The following is an 18,762-nucleotide window of genomic DNA, read 5'->3' as shown; positions in this document are numbered from 1 at the left end:
GGATGTATTTGGCGGTATGAGGGAAGAATGGGAACAAAGTTCCATTGCGGCATTTGACTTGAGACAGGTTCGAGATTACTTGAGAGCGCTACTAGAACAGTGCATATAACCGGACATAGGTAATGATATAAGTTTGTTTATTCATTGTGATTTTTAGTTTTGGCATTGCCAGTGAGGACTGGTTGTGGTTTTTCTGCCCTTAGGTGTGTTTGGACCTGTCACAGATTGCTGTGGCAGGTGTGAGCGTTTCATGACTTTCTAATTGCAGATGCTGTAAGAGAATTGGCCTTTGATTGCCAGGATTAGCTGCATTTCGTGGAAGGATTGTCTCCCAGTGGACATGTAAGCCTGTATAAATTTGTTATGCCAATTTGATGTAATTGTGCAACTGCTGTAGGTAATGCTACAACCTTGCTTAGATTTATATCATTAAAATGATTTGGTTGGATATAGTGACTCCTTGCTATGCAGCTGGGTGGGAGTGGGTGTGGGTTTTTGTGTGAGGTGTGTTGCAGGCGCAAGCAGGATTATATTTTCTGCATGTCAGAACGTGACACGGCAGCTGAAGGGTGTGCGATAGGATGGCAGCTGCTTTGTCGTAAGCCTACTCAGTCATTAATGTGTGCATCCACATATCTTCTGGTTACAGGCAAGTCATGTGATTGGGTGGAGTTAGAGCAAGTCTGCCCTTGTTACAGTGTATGGCATATGTGGCATTTTCTGATTGCAGGTTAGCCGAATAGCTTATGTAGCTTAGTGATTGTATATTGAACAGTTTTGAGGCTCTGCGTGGGAGTCACAAGCAGCACAGTACGTAATTATGTTTTGTAAAGGCAGTGAATAATACATGGTTGGTTGTGACAGTCGCTAAGAGTGTCAATGATTGGTGGAGCTAATTTTGCATTATGGGGAGTTTCTTTATTGATTGGTGAAATTGAGCACTGTTGATTTGTCTGCGAGGGGGTGGGTGCATGCTTTCTCTTCAACAGGTATTTGGCACAAGGAACTCTGCCCATAGTGAGAGACTTGAAGAGGTACCCAGATTGTAAGTTGCAAACAGTAATAATACACTAAATTCTGTGAGTCTAGTTGCTTGCTTTGATGTAAGGTAATAGTCTAGATAGTTACCCTTGGTTAAGGTGGAGGCATTTAAATGTGCGATAAGCTGTTTGCTTCCTCTCCAGCAGGTGCTGTGTGACGAGTTGTGTACTGTGGCCCGTTAGGAATGGGTAACCAACTTTGGACAACTTGAAAGAGGAGTATCGTAGGGGGATTTAGAGCCAATCGTGAGGTAACAGTTAGATTGGCTACTTTGTGAGTATGTGGCTTGGTGTGTTTAATGAACATCACAGATGTGTGTTGTCACCGTGAGCATTAGTTCATGGGGTGACAGGCTATTAATTCTCTGGTTGCAGGAATATGCTGTAGTGTGTTATTAGATGTAAAGGATGCAAGTGGTAGCCTTCTTGAAGACAATGTTAGTGAACATGTAAATGGGTCATCAGTAAGCTAAAGGTGTGTACAAGGAGCAACTGTGAAACTGACATTTGCGGAGTACGACGACGGATGTATTTGGCGGTATGAGGGAAGAATGGGAACAAAGTTCCATTGCGGCATTTGACTTGAGACAGGTTCGAGATTACTTGAGAGCGCTACTAGAACAGTGCATATAACCGGACATAGGTAATGATATAAGTTTGTTTATTCATTGTGATTTTTAGTTTTGGCATCGCCAGTGAGGACTGGTTGTGGTTTTTCTGTCCTTAGGTGTGTTTGGACCTGTCACAGATTGCTGTGGCAGGTGTGAGCGTTTCATGACTTTCTAATTGCAGATGCTGTAAGAGAATTGGCCTTTGATTGCCAGGATTAGCTGCATTTCGTGGAAGGATTGTCTCCCAGCGGACATGTAAGCCTTTATAAATTTGTTATGCCAATTTGATGTAATTGTGCAACTGCTATAGGTAATGCTACAACCTTGCTAGATTTATATCATTAAAATGATTTGGTTGGATATAGTGACTCCTTGCTATGCAGCTGGGTGGGTGTGGGTGTGGGTTTTTGTGTGAGGTGTGTTGCAGGCGCAAGCAGGATTATGTTTTCTGCATGTCGGTACGTGACACGGCAGCCGAAGGGTGTGCGATAGGATGGCAGCTGCTTTGTAGTAAGCGTACTCAGTCATTAATGTGTGCATCCACATATCTTCTGGTTACAGGCAAGTCATGTGATTGGGTGGAGTTAGAAGGTCTTCATGATCTGGACTCACAGTGAAGAACAGTTCTAGAATTTCCTCTCCAACCTCAACCCCTTTGGTTCCATCAGATTCACCTGATCCTACTCCAAATCCCATGCCACTTTCCTTGACATTGACCTCCATCTGTCCAATGGCCAAGTTCACACTTCCATCCACATCAAACCCACCAACAATCAACAGTACCTCCATTTCGACAGCTGCCACCCATTCCATATCAAACGGTCGCTTCCCTACAACTTAGGTCTTCGTGGCAAACGAATCTGCTCCAGTCCTGAATCCCTGAAGCAGTACCCCAATAACCTGAAAACAGATTTTGCATCTTACAACTACCCTCCTGACCTAGTACAGAAGCAAATAACCAGAGCCACTTCCTCATCCCCTGAAACCCCGAACCTCCCACAGAAGAACCCCAAAAGTGCCCCACTTGTGACAGGATACTTTCCAGGACTGGATCAGACTCTGAATGTGGCTCTCCAGCAGGGATACGACCTCCTCAAATCCTGCACTGAAATGAGATGCATCCTTCATGAAATCCTCCCCACTCCACCAAGAGTGTCTTTCCGCCATCCACCTAACCTTCATAACCTCTTGGTTCACCCCTGTGAAATCCCCAAACCACCTTCCCTACCCTCTGGCTCCTACCCTTGTAACTGCCCCCGGTGTAAGACCTGTCCCATGCACGCTCCCACCACCACCTACTCCAGTCCTGTAACCCAGAAGTTGTACACAATCAAAGGCAGAGCGACGTGCGAAAGAACCCATGTGATTTACCAACTGACATGCCTACACTGTGAAGCGTTTTATGTGGGAATGACCAGCCACAAACTGTCCATTCGCATGAACGGACACAGGCAGACAGTGTTTGTTGGTAATGAGGATCTCCCTGTGACTAAACATGCCTTGGTGCACAGCAAGCACATCTTGGCACAGTGTTACACCGTCTGGGTTATCTGGATACTTCCCACTGACACCAACCTATCAGAACTCCGGAGATGGGAACTTGCCCTTCAATGTATTCTCTCCTCCCGTTACCCACCAGGCCTCAACCTCCGCTAATTTCAAGTTGCCGCCCCTCGTACCTCACCTGTCATTCAACAACATCTTTGCCTTTGTACATCCAAGTCTTTCCACTCCCGGGATTGGGATGACTCCTTACCCTCTCCCTTAAGACCCACATCCTTTCGTCTTTCCCTCTCCTTCCCTCTTTCCTGAAGAAGCAACCTTAGGTTGCGAAAACTCGATATTTGTGTGTGTGTTTGTGTGTCTTTTATTGTCTCCTATCGACATACCAATGCTTTCGTTTGGTAAGTTACACCATCTTGGTTTTTTATATATAATTCACGCAGCTATGTTTGCAAGGTGGTGGAATGTATGACTCATGCCTGGCTGGTATGGTGGATTTAATTTACTAACCACTGCACAATGTGTATTTAAAGTGCACCATTTTGCAGTTGACCATATCGTCACTTTGTCCACCCATGTCATGAATGGTTTTCTGTGGAAATCCCAGGCTGTGGACGTTTTTCCATTTGGAGAAAGCTTAAGACACCTGCTGGAGGACTGATATCCATCCTCCATACTCTCTACATGTGGGGCTTCTCTGGCTGCCTGCCCCATTTTCTTCAGGAATTTTTGAGAAGACCGAGTTTTCAAAGTAAGTATGGGTTCTGCCTTGTTGGGCACCTTTATCCAGCAAAATGGTGTGCCTCGGGGTTCCGTACTGAGCATCATCCTCTTTGCTATCGCCATTAACCCTATAATGGCCTGTCTCCCACCGGGCATCATCTCTGGCTCCCTTTTTGTTGATGACTTTGCTATCTATTGCAGCTCTTCACAGACTTGTCTCATTGAGCAGCATCTTTAGCAGTGTCTTGATCATCTTTACTTGTGGAACATCGACAATGGCTTTCGTTTTTCTACTGACAAAATCAGTGCAATTGGTTTCTCCCATCATCTTTAAATCTTGGGCCTGGTGCTCATTGAAATTACGAAATTCCTTGGGCTCCTGTTCGATAGGAAAAACTCTTGGTTCTCCCACATGTCTTACCTGACAGCCCACTGTACGTGGTCCCTCAATGTCCTACGTGTCCTCAATGGTACTTTCTGGGGTGCTGATCAAACCATCCTCCTCCGTTTGTACCAGTCCCTTGTCCATTCAAAAATAAACTGTGCATGCTTTGTGTATGCATCTGCCCATCCATCCCTCCTACACTCTCTCAATACTGTTCACCATCGTGGCCTCTGTTTGGCCACTGTCACGTTTTAAATTAGCCCAGTTGAGAGTCTGTATGCAGAAGCTGTCGAACTTTCAGTTGAGAGTCTGTATGCAGAAGCTGCCGAACTACTACTGTCCTGCCGCCATGTCTTTCGCCTCAGCAGGTATCCGTGCTGTTTGTCTGCCATGCATGATCACCTATCATATGCCCCCTTCTTCAATGACTCCTTGATCGCCAGTACGGGGCGCGTCCCTGACAGGGAAAAATGCTAAAACTTGTCTTGAAATCATGGAAATATCAGGGAATTTCACGTGGGGAAACTTGTGGCAACCGTGATTTGGCTGGCATGCAGAACTCTGCCCATAGTGAGAGACTTGAAGAGCTGCCTGTTTGGTAAGTTTGTAACAGTAACTTAATTCTGTGAGTCTAGTTAGGTACTTTGTTGTAAGGTATTAGCCTAGATCTGAACAACCGAACACCACCCATTGGGATTTTTTGTGATCTCTCAAAGGCTTTTGATTGTGTAAATCATGAAATTCTGCTAGACAAGCTCAAGTATTGTGGCATGAGTGGGACAGTGCACAAATGGTTTAATTTGTACCTAACTGGAAGAGTGCAGAAAGTTGAAATAAGTAGTTCTCATAATATGCAAAGATCAGCACATTCCTCAAACTGGAGAACTATCAAGAATGGGGTTCCACAAGGGTCAGTCTTGGGTCCTTTGTTGTTCTTAATATATATTAATGACTTGCCATTCTATATTCATGAAGAGGCAAAGTTAGTTCTCTTTGCTGATGATACAAGTATAGTAATCACACCTGACAAACAAGAATTAACTGATGAAATTGTCAATACTGTCTTTCAGAAAATTACTAAGTGGTTCCTTGTAAACGGACTCTCACTGAATTTTGATAAGACACAGTACATACAGTTCCGTACAGTGAATGATATGACGCCATTAATAAATATAGACCTTAATCAGAAGCATATAGCTAAGGTAGAATATTCCAAATTTTTAGGTGTGTCCATTGATGAGAGATTAAATTGGAAGAAACACATCGATGATCTGCTGAAACGTTTGAGTTCAGCTACTTATGCAATAAGGGTCATTGCAAATTTTGGTGATAAACATCTTAGTAAATTAGCTTACTACGCCTATTTTCACTCGTTGCTTTCATATGGCATCATATTTTGGGGTAATTCATCACTGAGGAATAAAGTATTTATTGCACAAAAGCGTGTAATCAGAATAATAGCGGGAGTCCACCCAAGATCATCCTGCAGACATTTATTTAAGGATCTAGGGATATTCACAGTAGCTTCTCAGTATATATACTCTCTCATGAAATTTGTTATTAACAACCAAACCCAATTCAAAAGTAATAGCAGTGTGCATAACTACAATACTAGGAGAAAGGATGATCTTCACTATTCAAGATTAAATCTAACTTTGGCACAGAAAGGGGTGAATTATACTGGCACTTAAGTCTTTGGTCACTTACCAAATAGTATCAAAAGTCTGACAGATACCCAACAAGTATTTAAGAAGAAATTAAAAGAATTTTTGAATGACAACTCCTTCTACTCCATAGAGGAATTTTTAGAAACAAATTTTAAAAAAATTAAAAATAAATAAAAATAAAAAAAAGCACTTAAATGAAAAAGTTGTTATATTAACTTAAGTATGTTGTTAAATTAACTTAATTATGTCATGTATTGGAAAATTTGACTCGTTCCACATCATTACGAAATATCGTATTCATGATCCATGGAACTAGTATTAATCTAATCTAATCTAGATTGTTACCCTTGGTTGACATGGGGGCATTTAAATTTGGGATAAGCTATTTGGTTCCTCTCCAGCAGGTGCCGTGTGGCGAGTTGTGTACTGTGGCTCTTAGGAATTCCTAATCAAAGTTGGACAACTTGAAAGGAGAGTATGGTTGTGGGATTTAGAGCCAGCCATGAGGAAACGATTACAATGCTGACTTTGTGAGTATTTGGCTTTGTGTGTTTAATGGACATCACAGATGGAACCAGTTGTGTATTGTCACCATGAGCATTAGTTCATGGGGTGACAGGCTATTAATTTTCTGGTTGCAGTGCACTATTAGATGTAAAGGGAGAAAGTATGAGCCTTCTTGAAGATGATGATACTGAACAAGTAAATGTGTCGCCAGGAAGCCAAAGTTGGTTATTAAGAGGAATTGCTAAATGCGACATTTGCCCAGTATGACCATGGATTTATTTGACAGTATGAGGGATGTATGTGAACATAGTTCCATAGGAATATTTGACTTGAGACATGATAAATTTCTTGCGAGTGCTACAAGAATAATAGGTATGGCTGAGGAGAGGTAATGATGTAATGTTGTTTATTTATTGTGACATATGAGATTTAGTTGCACTGTGGCCTACGCGAACTGGTTTTGGCTTTTCTGCCCTCAGTGGTGGTTGGGCCTGTCACGGACTGCTGTGCAAGGAAGAAATTTTTTTATTTTTAATTGCTATGCTCATATGATGTAACGAGTTTTATTACTAAAGGTAATACTAAAATCTTTAGACATTTACTATTGCAATTGTTTGGCTGCATGTAGTTCACTCCATGAGTGTCTGGTTTTTCATTTGTGTTCTGTGGTCTATTGCAGGAGAATGAAGGATTAAGCTTTTGTTCATCAGACCATAGTGCTTCTGCCCAAGTGTGTGCCATATCAGAAAAGTTTTTGTGTAATAAGTCTTTTAGGTTCTTAATATTTACAGTTATCAATTTTGGTGGAGATCACTACATCATGTTTTGAGTCGTCAGGCCTTTTATGCAGGTGGCAGTATGTGTTATTTTTTGATTGCAGGTGAGCCAGGTATCTTATGTAGCTACCTCATTGTGTTTTGAACTGCTTTGAGGCATTGTACAGGAGTTGGAGTGACACTAGTAATTTTGTCTTTTAGTGTCACTGTGTAATAAACCGTGTGACAAAAAGTTAATCACTTTTAATGGATGACAGAAACATAATTGAACTTTACATGTTGACAGTGTGTGTGTGATGTTATTTCAGTTTTACAAATTAAAAATGCAAATTGAAAAGGTCACAGAATCACCAGCTGATGTCAGTACTCATGTAGTGATGTTCCTAAGCATGATATCCCCTTTACGATTTTTTCTTTCCTTCCAAATTATGTTCAAGAAAATATTTTTTGTATTAATGGAAAACATCGTATAATGAATGACATTGCGTATAGACATATAAAGACAGCTTTTAAAGTACAAAAGAATTAGTTACATTTTTGAAAATCACCAGTAATAAAATCCTGAGTACGCCCTTGCACTGGACTTGGATATTCTGAAACTTGAAGTCATTATTTAGTTTCTCTGTTGCTATGAAGTCTAAACATATCTTCCACAACAGTTTCCTGTGAACATAAATCGTGGAAGAGCTGGTTGGGACTCAGTGAACTTGTCACTCAACTGACGAATTGTCACGACTTTCAATCTCTTAATTAACATCACATTCTTCACTTAGCCACGAAATTCAATTTCAAGCACAGAATCATGTACTATTCCTTTTTTTGGAAGCAAGGAGACTCTGATAGCACACGTTTTGTTCTCGAGTATCCAAAGTTGCACAAAGTAAAGGCAACTTTTAGTGGCAGTCTCAACCAGACGATGACAGCCAGTCTACAAATGTAGTACCTGATGCTGTCTAGCAGCCAAACACATAACAATCAGTGTTGTTACAGAAATACGTGGGGTTTTACTTTTTTAACCCTTTGTTGCCTGACGGTACTTAAAAGTACCAGTAAGTTTTGACTCTCATTATTTTCTTGTGGTGCAGTTTCGTGATCTGAGAGCCTGCTGGTACGTAACAGTAACTCTGCTCTACTGTTTCAGAGATGTTATTGTGCAATATATAGACCTCTCTGGCGGTCAGAGCTTGAAATTGTTATTCGCGCGCTGCTGTGAAAACAGAAGATTGTATGTGCTTGTTTCCATGGTGTTGCCCTGAATTTGTGCGCAATTTATTGAAACTTCCATTGAGCTTTCCATTGTAAGTACTTACCTTCTTTGTTTTTTTGTAATAGTTTGAAGCATTACGTTACAAGTGAGTGAGATAAAGTGGAAAATATGAAGCGGACTTATTAGTACCGCCAGGTTGTGCGAACACTTTTTGTAGCAACAGTGCGTTACCTCCACTTTTTCTCACACAGATGGACGAAAATCGTAAAACTGGTGGCTACTTTCGACCTTTGAGTGATGCAGAGATTGAAGCAATTTTGTATGAGGACATTCCCTCTGATATTTCAGAGGATACTGACATCGAAGATGATGACGAGAATGTTAATAATTTTGACAAAGCTTTTCCGTGCAATTTGCAAGAGGCAGATTGTGAAACAAACTCCACTTGTTCGGATAATGATGCCTCAGAGAGTTCTTTGCCGTTTACATCTTCACCTCAATGTGAATATTGGACAAAGAGAATGTGGAGAGACAAACACATTGAAACAAGGAACTGTGAATACAGATATAGTGAAGGTATCTTCTTACACTTAGATTATCATAAATTCTTTTTCAGCATTAGTCAATTTCTTCTTTTTCATTTCACGAATTACTATAGAATCCCGTTCCGTCTGTGACAACTGCAGTACTATTTCCATTCATGTATTCGTTTTGCAGGGCCTATGGAAGAATTATTTCAGGATTGCCTCACAGCTACTGATGTTTTTATTTTCATTTTGAAGCCAATTGTAGAAGACATAATTTTCCAGAGCAATCTTTACGCAACACAGAAGGGAAAAATTTTAAATCTGAAGGAACATGAGCTGTTTGCTTTTTTGGGAATTAATTTATTTATGGGTTACCACAAGCTGCCGTCGTGGAAACACTACTGGTCTGCGTGTGATGACCTTGGTATTTCTATTGTAAAGCGATGCATGAGTAGGGACAGGTATGATTTTATTTTGAGTAATTTACATCTTAACGACAACACAAAAATTCCAGAAAGAAACACTGACAAATTGTATAAAATACGCCCGCCTCTGACTGCTTTGAATAAGCAATTTATGTCCATATACAGGGGCACTAGAGAACTCAGTATTGATGAATCAATGATTGTCTTCAAGGGAAGAAGTAGCATAAAGCAATATAATCCATTAAAACCAATCAAAAGAGGCTATAAACTATGGGCAATTTGTGATAAAAAAGGATACACACTCAATTTTGAAGTGTATCAAGGTAGAAATGAGACACTGGAGAAGGACTTTGAAGGGTACGGTTTAGGGGAGAGAGTAGTACTGAAATTGTCTAAACCGTATTGGGGTCAGTACAGAAAATTGTACTTTGACATTTTTTTTACTTCTATTCCACTTTTGGAGAAATTAAAATCCGTAAATACATTTGCCTGTGGAACAATTAGAACAAACAGGAAAGGTTTGCCAGCGAATTTACCTAAAGAAAAATGTCTAAAGCGTGGGGAATCAAATCACAGAGTGTCATCTTTAGACCTAACAGTATTTCAATGGAGGGACAATAAAGTAGTGTATTTTGCGTCAAACTTCCATGGCACTGAACAGAGCGTAGTGTCAAGAAAACAGAAAGATGGAACTAGTATGACAATACCATGTCCAGCTATTGTATGTGATTACAATAAAAACATGGGTGGTGTGGATCATGCGGACAGATTACGTTCAGCTTATGGTCTTGACAGGCGATCAAAGAAATGGTGGCACCGTCTCCTCTGGGGAGCAATAGAAATTTCTTTTGTCAATGCTTACGTCATTTTCAGTGATCTACATGGGGCACTGCCACTGCTGGAATTCAGGCGTGCTGTGGCACTAGGGCTAATGAATGAACAGCAAGTGCCAAATCTCAAAAAGAGAAACTCTGGTAAAGATGAAATAACTCCCCCAAAGAGAAGGAAAGATAACTTTTCTGTTCCTAAGGATGTACGTCTTGGCAACCGAGGAAACCATTTTGTAGTGTTCAGTTGTAAAAGAGGACGATGCGAAATGTGTGCGAAAAATAAAATTCAGTCGAGACCACATTCACAATGTAGTACATGTAAAGTGTATTTGTGCTGCAATGAGAAAAAGAACTGTTTCCTACAATTTCATGAGGTATCACTAAATATGTGATATGTATTTACTGTCAAAAATGTATAGCTAAGTTACTATGTATTGTAAAGTTGCTCTACAAGGTAAATTTATGCGAAATTTAAGAAATCAGAAATATAGTATTTTTGTATAATTTTCTAATGTAAAAATACTTAATATTTACATGGAATAAAGTAAAAGTTATAAAAATTGGAGCATTTTTCTGCGCATGTTGTGATTCTGTCCATGGAGTCTGATGGTACTTCTGAGTACCAGGAGTGAAAAAAGTTGTAAAAAATAAAATATAATTTCACAAAAAATCCTACCGTCATTTGAGGCCACAATAGCATAAATTCTGCAAAGAAAATGTTAAAAAGTAAATTTTTTCTTATGTCAGGAAACAAAGGGTTAAAGGTATGTTCCCATGTAATGTATAGTTGGGATTTTAAGTTTCTGTCAGAATAATGAAAATGGGTTTGTTTTACATGCCTTATGAGTAAATAATGGGTTTGTTTTACATGCCTTACGAGTAAATGTATGATGTATCTGTGCTGTGGGTAGATTCTATAGAGCAAAAAAAAATTAAGATTCGAGCAGTGATTAAGTACTTCTTAAAGAAAGGAAATTCATGCTGATTTTTAGAAAACTCTTGAGGTACTTGGTCCTTCGTGTTCAGGAGTTCCTAAGTGGAAAAATATAGTTTAAATTTGGTTGGGACAGCTGAGATGGCGAGCCACTTGCTGTTGGCCAAGATGTCCCACAACATCGGAAATTATTGCAAAAGTGCATAAAATTGTAATGGAAGATTTCCCGATTGAATGTGAAAGAAATTGCTGAGGCTGCAGGGATGTCATCTGAATGGACATATCACGTTTAACAGTGGCATTGGGTGTGAGAAAATTAGCTGCTTGTTGGGTGTCATGACTCTTAAATGCAGACTCAGAAACATATCAGAATGGAAATGGCTGAACAATATTTGACTGTTTTTCAGAGCAACCAAGAATATTTTTTGCACTGGGTTGTGGCCACAGATGAAACTTGAGTCCATTACTATATACCACAGAGACAAACCAACAATCAAAGCAATTGTAGATTCCCCACCACCGAAGAAAACAATGTCAATATGCTCAGCCAGAAGGTCATGGCATCTGGCTCCTGGACCAGCTACAGAAAAGATACATGAAAAAAGACAGTTTGGCAAGGAAGAAAGTCATCTTTCATAGGACAGTTCGTGTCCATCCAAAAGTGTCGTTCTCATGTCAAACGTACATGAACTAAGATTAGATTTGTTGCCACACCTCCTGATTTGGCTCCATGGCTCCATCAGACTTCCATGTCTTCCCCAAAATCAAAATCAAATCTGATTCTCATCAGATGTAGAACTGACAGCCGGCGTTGATGGGCATATTTCAGGCCAGGAGAAATCTAATTTTCGAGATGGGATAAAAGTATTGAAACGTCACCGGACCAAGGGCATCAGTGTAGTGGGAGACTGCCTTGAAAAATAAAAAAATTTTCACTGAGGTAAGCGATTTCTTTCTATTTCAATTCAGGAACTTATCAAATAGCCCTTGTACCTGACAGTACGAGCACACTCATTAGTATGACGCGGCACCTTCCCTCCCCCTACCCCAATGTCCTGAATGCATGCACTGATTGTTTGGAAGAGCTTAGTAAAGCTGTCAAATCCTCTTCTGAGGCAAGCTATTCAAGACTATAGTAACTGGTCCTTGACATCCTGGATAGTGGCTCTGGCACAGAATTAACTGGCAACCTTGCTGTCCACAGGAGTACTTAAACATCATGCAGACATTCTTAAGCAAATGCCATGTGTGGACAGCCATTGTTATGTTAAAAAGTGGTACTGTTACATAAGAGGTAACACGAGGATACAGGATATCTGTGACATACAGTTGTGCTATCAGAAGTTCCATCAGTCACACCTATTGGCTCCTTGCAGCATGACAAAAGGAGTAACACCACAGTGCTTATCCAAATCATTGGAAGAATTGGACCTCTCCATAAGTCGTCAACATACTTGTCAGTGTTCATCATCTAGGGTAGTGCAGAATCGCGATTTATTGTGAACACACTGAGAGCCATTCATCAGCAGTCCTTGCTTCTCGGGCAAGAAAAACTCCAAATAGTTCCCTAGTCTGACTGCTGATAGTCTGCTATCAGTGTTGCAGTTTGACATTGAATGTAGCAAAATCCATTACATGTTCTTAGATGGCAGTTGCAGATGCGAGGAGGTTAAATTGTACATGGTGCACAATACAGTGATCCTCCTTTGTAGTGGTCAGATGGTGTCAACTGGAATCTTGATGAAGAATGGCCTGCCCTCATGTTCCCATGCAGTCCAACATTGGGCCATTGCTGCATCCAAATGCCCCACAAATCTTTATATTGCACAATTCAACCTGCCAGCCAAATGGAGACCCGCCCTACCAAACTATGTTGTGCTGTTAACAATGTCTCGCATGAGTACGTGGCATCACTGTGTCCTTCACAGTGACAATATCTAACGCTGTTCGTGCCTTTTATAGACTCTATTAGGCCTGGTAACAACACTAGACATGAACAATACAAATGCACTAAGCAGCTGTTCTACCTGTCTGCTGATGGTGCAGGCATGTATGAAATTGAAGTGACCTGCAACCACGTCTTCTGGGTGCTTCATTTTTTGGTCAAGCAGTGTATATATGAGGGTTGATCCAGAAATAAGGTTCCCTTTGTTTTTACAATTATAGACAACATTGTTTATTCTCCTAGAAATTTACATCGTTGGAAAAAGAAACTTAGTTCTCTTTTTCTACATAGTCATCATCTTTTTGTATGCCGCCCCCCCCCCCCCCTCCCTCTCCCGGTGCTGCAGTTTCTGTATCCCCATATCGTCGAACTCCACCGCCAACCCATTGAAGAAGCGTTTCACTTCATCTTTAACTTCCTCATCTTTTCACAAGCATTGGCCACCCAAATGTTCCTTTAACTAGAGGAATAAGTGATAATCACTAGGTGTGAGGTCCGGACCATAAGGTAGGTGGGGCATGACAGTCCAACCAAAGTTTGTCAAAAGTTCGTTAGTTTGATGGGAGACATGAGGTCAGGTGTGATCATGAAGCAGCATTACACCTGTCAGTCATCATCCTCTCCGGCAGTTTTCAATAGCTCACCTGAGTTTTTGTTGTATTTCACAATAACTGTCTGGGTTGATAGTTGTCCCAGTTTTTGGCCATGACTTTGCCAAGAGACAGAGTTTTTGAACTTCTTTGCGACTGGTGACCCTGAGTGACACCATTGTTTGGATTTTTTGTCTCGCATAACAGTGGAGCCCAACAATCCTTCCTTATCTTCTCGACATTTAAACTGGCAAGCACAATGAAGGCATTTCTCCTGTGTTCTACTGTCAGTATACACAGTACACATCAGGCACAGCACTTGGGATAACCCAATTTTTCCCTCAAAGCTCTTTCAACTGTACCGTAAGATCTCCCAGGAATCCAAGCAAGCAACAAGTTCGCGGACGGTGAGTCTCCTGTTTTGAAGCACTTAACATTGGACCATCTTGATACCCGCCACCGAAACTGGTCTTCCACTTCCTTCATGATGGTCCTCTTTCCGACCAGCACTAAACTCCCTGCACCTTCCCTCCCCCTACCCCAATGTCCTGAATGCATGCACTGATTGTTTGGAAGAGCTTAGTAAAGCTGTCAAATCCTCTTCTGAGGCAAGCTATTCAAGACTATAGTAACTGGTCCTTGACATCCTGGATAGTGGCTCTGGCACAGAATTAACTGGCAACCTTGCTGTCCACAGGAGTACTTAAACATCATGCAGACATTCTTAAGCAAATGCCATGTGTGGACAGCCATTGTTATGTTAAAAAGTGGTACTGTTACATAAGAGGTAACACGAGGATACAGGATATCTGTGACATACAGTTGTGCTATCAGAAGTTCCATCAGTCACACCTATTGGCTCCTTGCAGCATGACAAAAGGAGTAACACCACAGTGCTTATCCAAATCATTGGAAGAATTGGACCTCTCCATAAGTCGTCAACATACTTGTCAGTGTTCATCATCTAGGGTAGTGCAGAATCGCAATTTATTGTGATCACACTGAGAGCCATTCATCAGCAGTCCTTGCTTCTCGGGCAAGAAAAACTCCAAATAGTTCCCTAGTCTGACTGCTGATAGTCTGCTATCAGTGTTGCAGTTTGACATTGAATGTAGCAAAATCCATTACATGTTCTTAGATGGCAGTTGCAGATGCGAGGAGGTTAAATTGTACATGGTGCACAATACAGTGATCCTCCTTTGTAGTGGTCAGATGGTGTCAACTGGAATCTTGATGAAGAATGGCCTGCCCTCATGTTCCCATGCAGTCCAACATTGGGCCATTGCTGCATCCAAATGCCCCACAAATCTTTATATTGCACAATTCAACCTGCCAGCCAAATGGAGACCCGCCCTACCAAACTATGTTGTGCTGTTAACAATGTCTCGCATGAGTACGTGGCATCACTGTGTCCTTCACAGTGACAATATCTAACGCTGTTCGTGCCTTTTATAGACTCTATTAGGCCTGGTAACAACACTAGACATGAACAATACAAATGCACTAAGCAGCTGTTCTACCTGTCTGCTGATGGTGCAGGCATGTATGAAATTGAAGTGACCTGCAACCACGTCTTCTGGGTGCTTCATTTTTTGGTCAAGCAGTGTATATATGAGGGTTGATCCAGAAATAAGGTTCCCTTTGTTTTTACAATTATAGACAACATTGTTTATTCTCCTAGAAATTTACATCGTTGGAAAAAGAAACTTAGTTCTCTTTTTCTACATAGTCATCATCTTTTTGTATGCCCCCCCCCCCTCCCTCTCCCGGTGCTGCAGTTTCTGTATCCCCATATCGTCGAACTCCACCGCCAACCCATTGAAGAAGCGTTTCACTTCATCTTTAACTTCCTCATCTTTTCACAAGCATTGGCCACCCAAATGTTCCTTTAACTAGAGGAATAAGTGATAATCACTAGGTGTGAGGTCCGGACCATAAGGTAGGTGGGGCATGACAGTCCAACCAAAGTTTGTCAAAAGTTCGTTAGTTTGATGGGAGACATGAGGTCAGGTGTGATCATGAAGCAGCATTACACCTGTCAGTCATCATCCTCTCCGGCAGTTTTCAATAGCTCACCTGAGTTTTTGTTGTATTTCACAATAACTGTCTGGGTTGATAGTTGTCCCAGTTTTTGGCCATGACTTTGCCAAGAGACAGAGTTTTTGAACTTCTTTGCGACTGGTGACCCTGAGTGACACCATTGTTTGGATTTTTTGTCTCGCATAACAGTGGAGCCCAACAATCCTTCCTTATCTTCTCGACATTTAAACTGGCAAGCACAATGAAGGCATTTCTCCTGTGTTCTACTGTCAGTATACACAGTACACATCAGGCACAGCACTTGGGATAACCCAATTTTTCCCTCAAAGCTCTTTCAACTGTACCGTAAGATCTCCCAGGAATCCAAGCAAGCAACAAGTTCGCGGACGGTGAGTCTCCTGTTTTGAAGCACTTAACATTGGACCATCTTGATACCCGCCACCGAAACTGGTCTTCCACTTCCTTCATGATGGTCCTCTTTCCGACCAGCACTAAACTCCCTGCACCATTTTTAGACGTGTTGAACGAACATACACTTGTCGCAATACTTTTGTGTCAGCTGACGATGAATATCCATGGATGGAGTCCCTTTCGCGAGCAGAAACTGAATTACGGAACGAATCTTGCACTTGGCGGGATCAACAGTGGGCATCTCCATTGCGGGTGGCTGCTGAGCCAATACTGAGTGGTGCAGCGAAGTGTGGCCAGGCAGAATTGAGAGTGGGGAAACAGCCACGCACAACGGTGTTGATGGGTTTCGCCCAGCACCTTCCTGTGTGGCTGGAGCTCTTTTGGAACTTTACTTCTGGATCAACCCTTGTAATTAGGTTTGAATCTAGAGTCAGGTGTTCATGGGATATGTCTGCATGTCAAAATATAACACCTCAGCCCATATGTGTGCGTTAATGTGACAGTTTCTTTGTAGTAAATCTTTTCAGTCCTTAATGTATATAGTACAAGCCCATAGTTAGCTGACATGGCCACAGCAAGTCGTATTTGTGACAATATGTGTTTGGCCTTTGCACTGTATATTGTTAGGAGTACTTGTCATAGCTAGTTCAACTTCTCAATGGAGTTTGAAATATTCCATGAATGTTTGGATACCACAGCACTTCTTATTTTTAATAGAAGTTTAATATGTACAGGAATTTGTAATAAGATTTAAGCTTTTGTTTCGTAAAGTTGATCTTGCGTCACTTAGATGAATAATGTTCCCAGTTAAAAACCAGAGTTATGCCTGTTGCTCCGTGATTATTAAAATTGTAAAAACAGTTTGGTTGTAATATGATGGACTATTAGTCACTAGTTTTCTAAGAGAACAGGTATTAAAATGTAGTTCATACACAGAAGTGAGGAAGCTAAGTGCCTCACCATGGAGAGTGAAATTTTATATTCTGTTTGTGTGTCTTATTGTTGGTATAAAATGTGTGTTTGAGTTATTGAGATTTTATTTCTTGAATGCTGGAATTTTTGTTATGTGTGCTCCTTTTTTTATCTCCACACGTTTGAGTTGCACAACTGAGGCCATTGTTTGAGAGAGCATGAACTGCTAATTACTTTGAGTTTGTGCCACAAGCAAATAACACTTCTGAGAAGAGAGACTTCAGCAGGTCACTCTGATTTAGGGATTCTAACCTGTTGTCTGCACGATAGTTTACCAACGTGCTTGTAGATAATTTATTCTCATCCAATAGATTTCTTTATGTCTTAAGTTGAACTCCAGTTGGGAGTCCTCTATTGAATGATTTTACCTAAAAGACAAATGTTGTTTACCCTGTTTATTGATAGCGTCCATAAGTGATATACTGGTTTTCCTTTTTATGTCATCAATAACAACCTTGTCATCAGTTGCTAATTTGACAGGTAATTATTCAGAGTTAACTTCAGGCAGATTGGTTGTTTGTTAATAGCAACATTGTTGCAAATGCTAAGGCCAAGAAAATGCCTCATTCAAGGTGTGGCTCCTCTTACCGTATATGTATCAGTTTCATTGCTGATATAGCCTTTTTTACATTAATGGGACGTAGCCAAGGCAGATTGCTCTAGGTATGGCGATACATTGCCAGTAATGTGTCTAGTTTATGCTTCACCCCACTCTTTACCTTTATCTTTGAAATATTTGAAACTATCACAACAGTATTCCACTAGTACATTTCAGAGACTATATTTTACTGTAGGCACTGTAATGTTAATAATGAGTATAAGAATATTGCTTCTCTCTTTTATACTTTAAGGAAATATGTTGTTCACTGCTTGTGAGCTTCCTGTGTGGCTCTAAGGTTAACTATTGTGTATGACCTAATAAACATATGACACTGCTGTAACAAGGAATGACCTACTTTGCATTCAGCTCCCAATTTGTAAAATGGCTGCTTTAAGTTAAGCAGATGTTCAATACCAGATGCTATTGATGTAAAATGTACTGTATAACATATCTGTAGAAGAAACAAATGGATTGCAGAATGCTGTAAAAAGTATGCATGATAACCTACAGAACTTCTGTGTTAATATAACCAAAGCAAAAGTTTATTTGCAGGTTCCTGTATTATGTCCTGAAAGAATATCTTGTGGGCAACAGAAATAGTCCCAGTTCCATTTTTTGTTGTGGAGTGTCATTTAACATGTTGAAAACAACAACTGTCCATATTGCCTTTTAATCAAAGCTGTAACATTTGTAACACTGCCTTCAGTTGTTATTGTTGATATTTTACTGTGTTTGGAAATCGTACCTCCATGCCTTATGGAAATAACTTCATCAATGTTAATTAAGCTTTATTTGTTAGTAATTAATTTTAAATGTGTAATTTTGTCATTTGCTACTCTTGTTCATTATCAGGTTACATGTGTGTGAAACTTGTAGATTTCATTAAAGATATGTTTGAAGAAAAGTTACAGCAATAAATTTTTTTAGTAATTGTATGATTCTTGGCTTTTATATTGAATGGACTCATAGTTTTATCATTCCTTTGACAAATTGTCAGCTGCGAAATCATACTACTAAGTTTATGGGGGATTGATCATGTTACAATAGACACATATTATTAACTTGGGG

General features: G+C 40.5%; 1 protein-coding gene across 8 annotated transcripts; it reads left to right on the top strand.

The window, feature by feature from the left end:
• The first annotated feature begins 2,169 nt into the window (after nucleotides 1–2,169).
• On the top strand, nucleotides 2,170–18,612 carry LOC126177254 (piggyBac transposable element-derived protein 3-like). 8 transcript variants are annotated; one of them, XM_049924447.1, is made up of 6 exons: nucleotides 3,912–6,459; nucleotides 6,571–6,808; nucleotides 6,916–7,011; nucleotides 8,354–8,510; nucleotides 8,671–8,995; nucleotides 9,137–18,612. In XM_049924447.1, exons 5-6 carry the CDS (start codon nucleotides 8,671–8,673, stop codon nucleotides 10,591–10,593), a joined length of 1,782 nt encoding a protein of 593 aa, XP_049780404.1. In that variant the 5' UTR covers nucleotides 3,912–6,459; nucleotides 6,571–6,808; nucleotides 6,916–7,011; nucleotides 8,354–8,510; the 3' UTR covers nucleotides 10,594–18,612. The 8 variants fall into 8 exon arrangements, with proteins under 8 accessions (XP_049780400.1, XP_049780404.1, XP_049780403.1 ...); XM_049924446.1 differs by having other exon boundaries at nucleotides 6,571–6,824; XM_049924443.1 differs by adding an exon at nucleotides 2,170–3,905 and having other exon boundaries at nucleotides 6,331–6,459; nucleotides 6,571–8,510.
• The last annotated feature ends 150 nt before the right edge of the window (nucleotides 18,613–18,762 follow it).

Source organism: Schistocerca cancellata, chromosome 1, assembly GCF_023864275.1.
Source record: "Schistocerca cancellata isolate TAMUIC-IGC-003103 chromosome 1, iqSchCanc2.1, whole genome shotgun sequence".
Taxonomy (NCBI): domain Eukaryota; kingdom Metazoa; phylum Arthropoda; class Insecta; order Orthoptera; family Acrididae; genus Schistocerca; species Schistocerca cancellata.
This window is presented reverse-complemented; position numbering and strand designations above follow the sequence as displayed.

Excerpts from the sequence above, each read along its gene's own strand:
- LOC126177254 (XM_049924443.1), top strand. The coding sequence starts at position 8,671 with ATGGACGAAAATCGTAAAACTGGTGGCTACTTTCGACCTTTGAGTGAT. Across the intron at positions 8,996-9,136 it reads TGAATACAGATATAGTGAAG|GGCCTATGGAAGAATTATTT; the intron begins GTATCTTCTTAC and ends TTCGTTTTGCAG.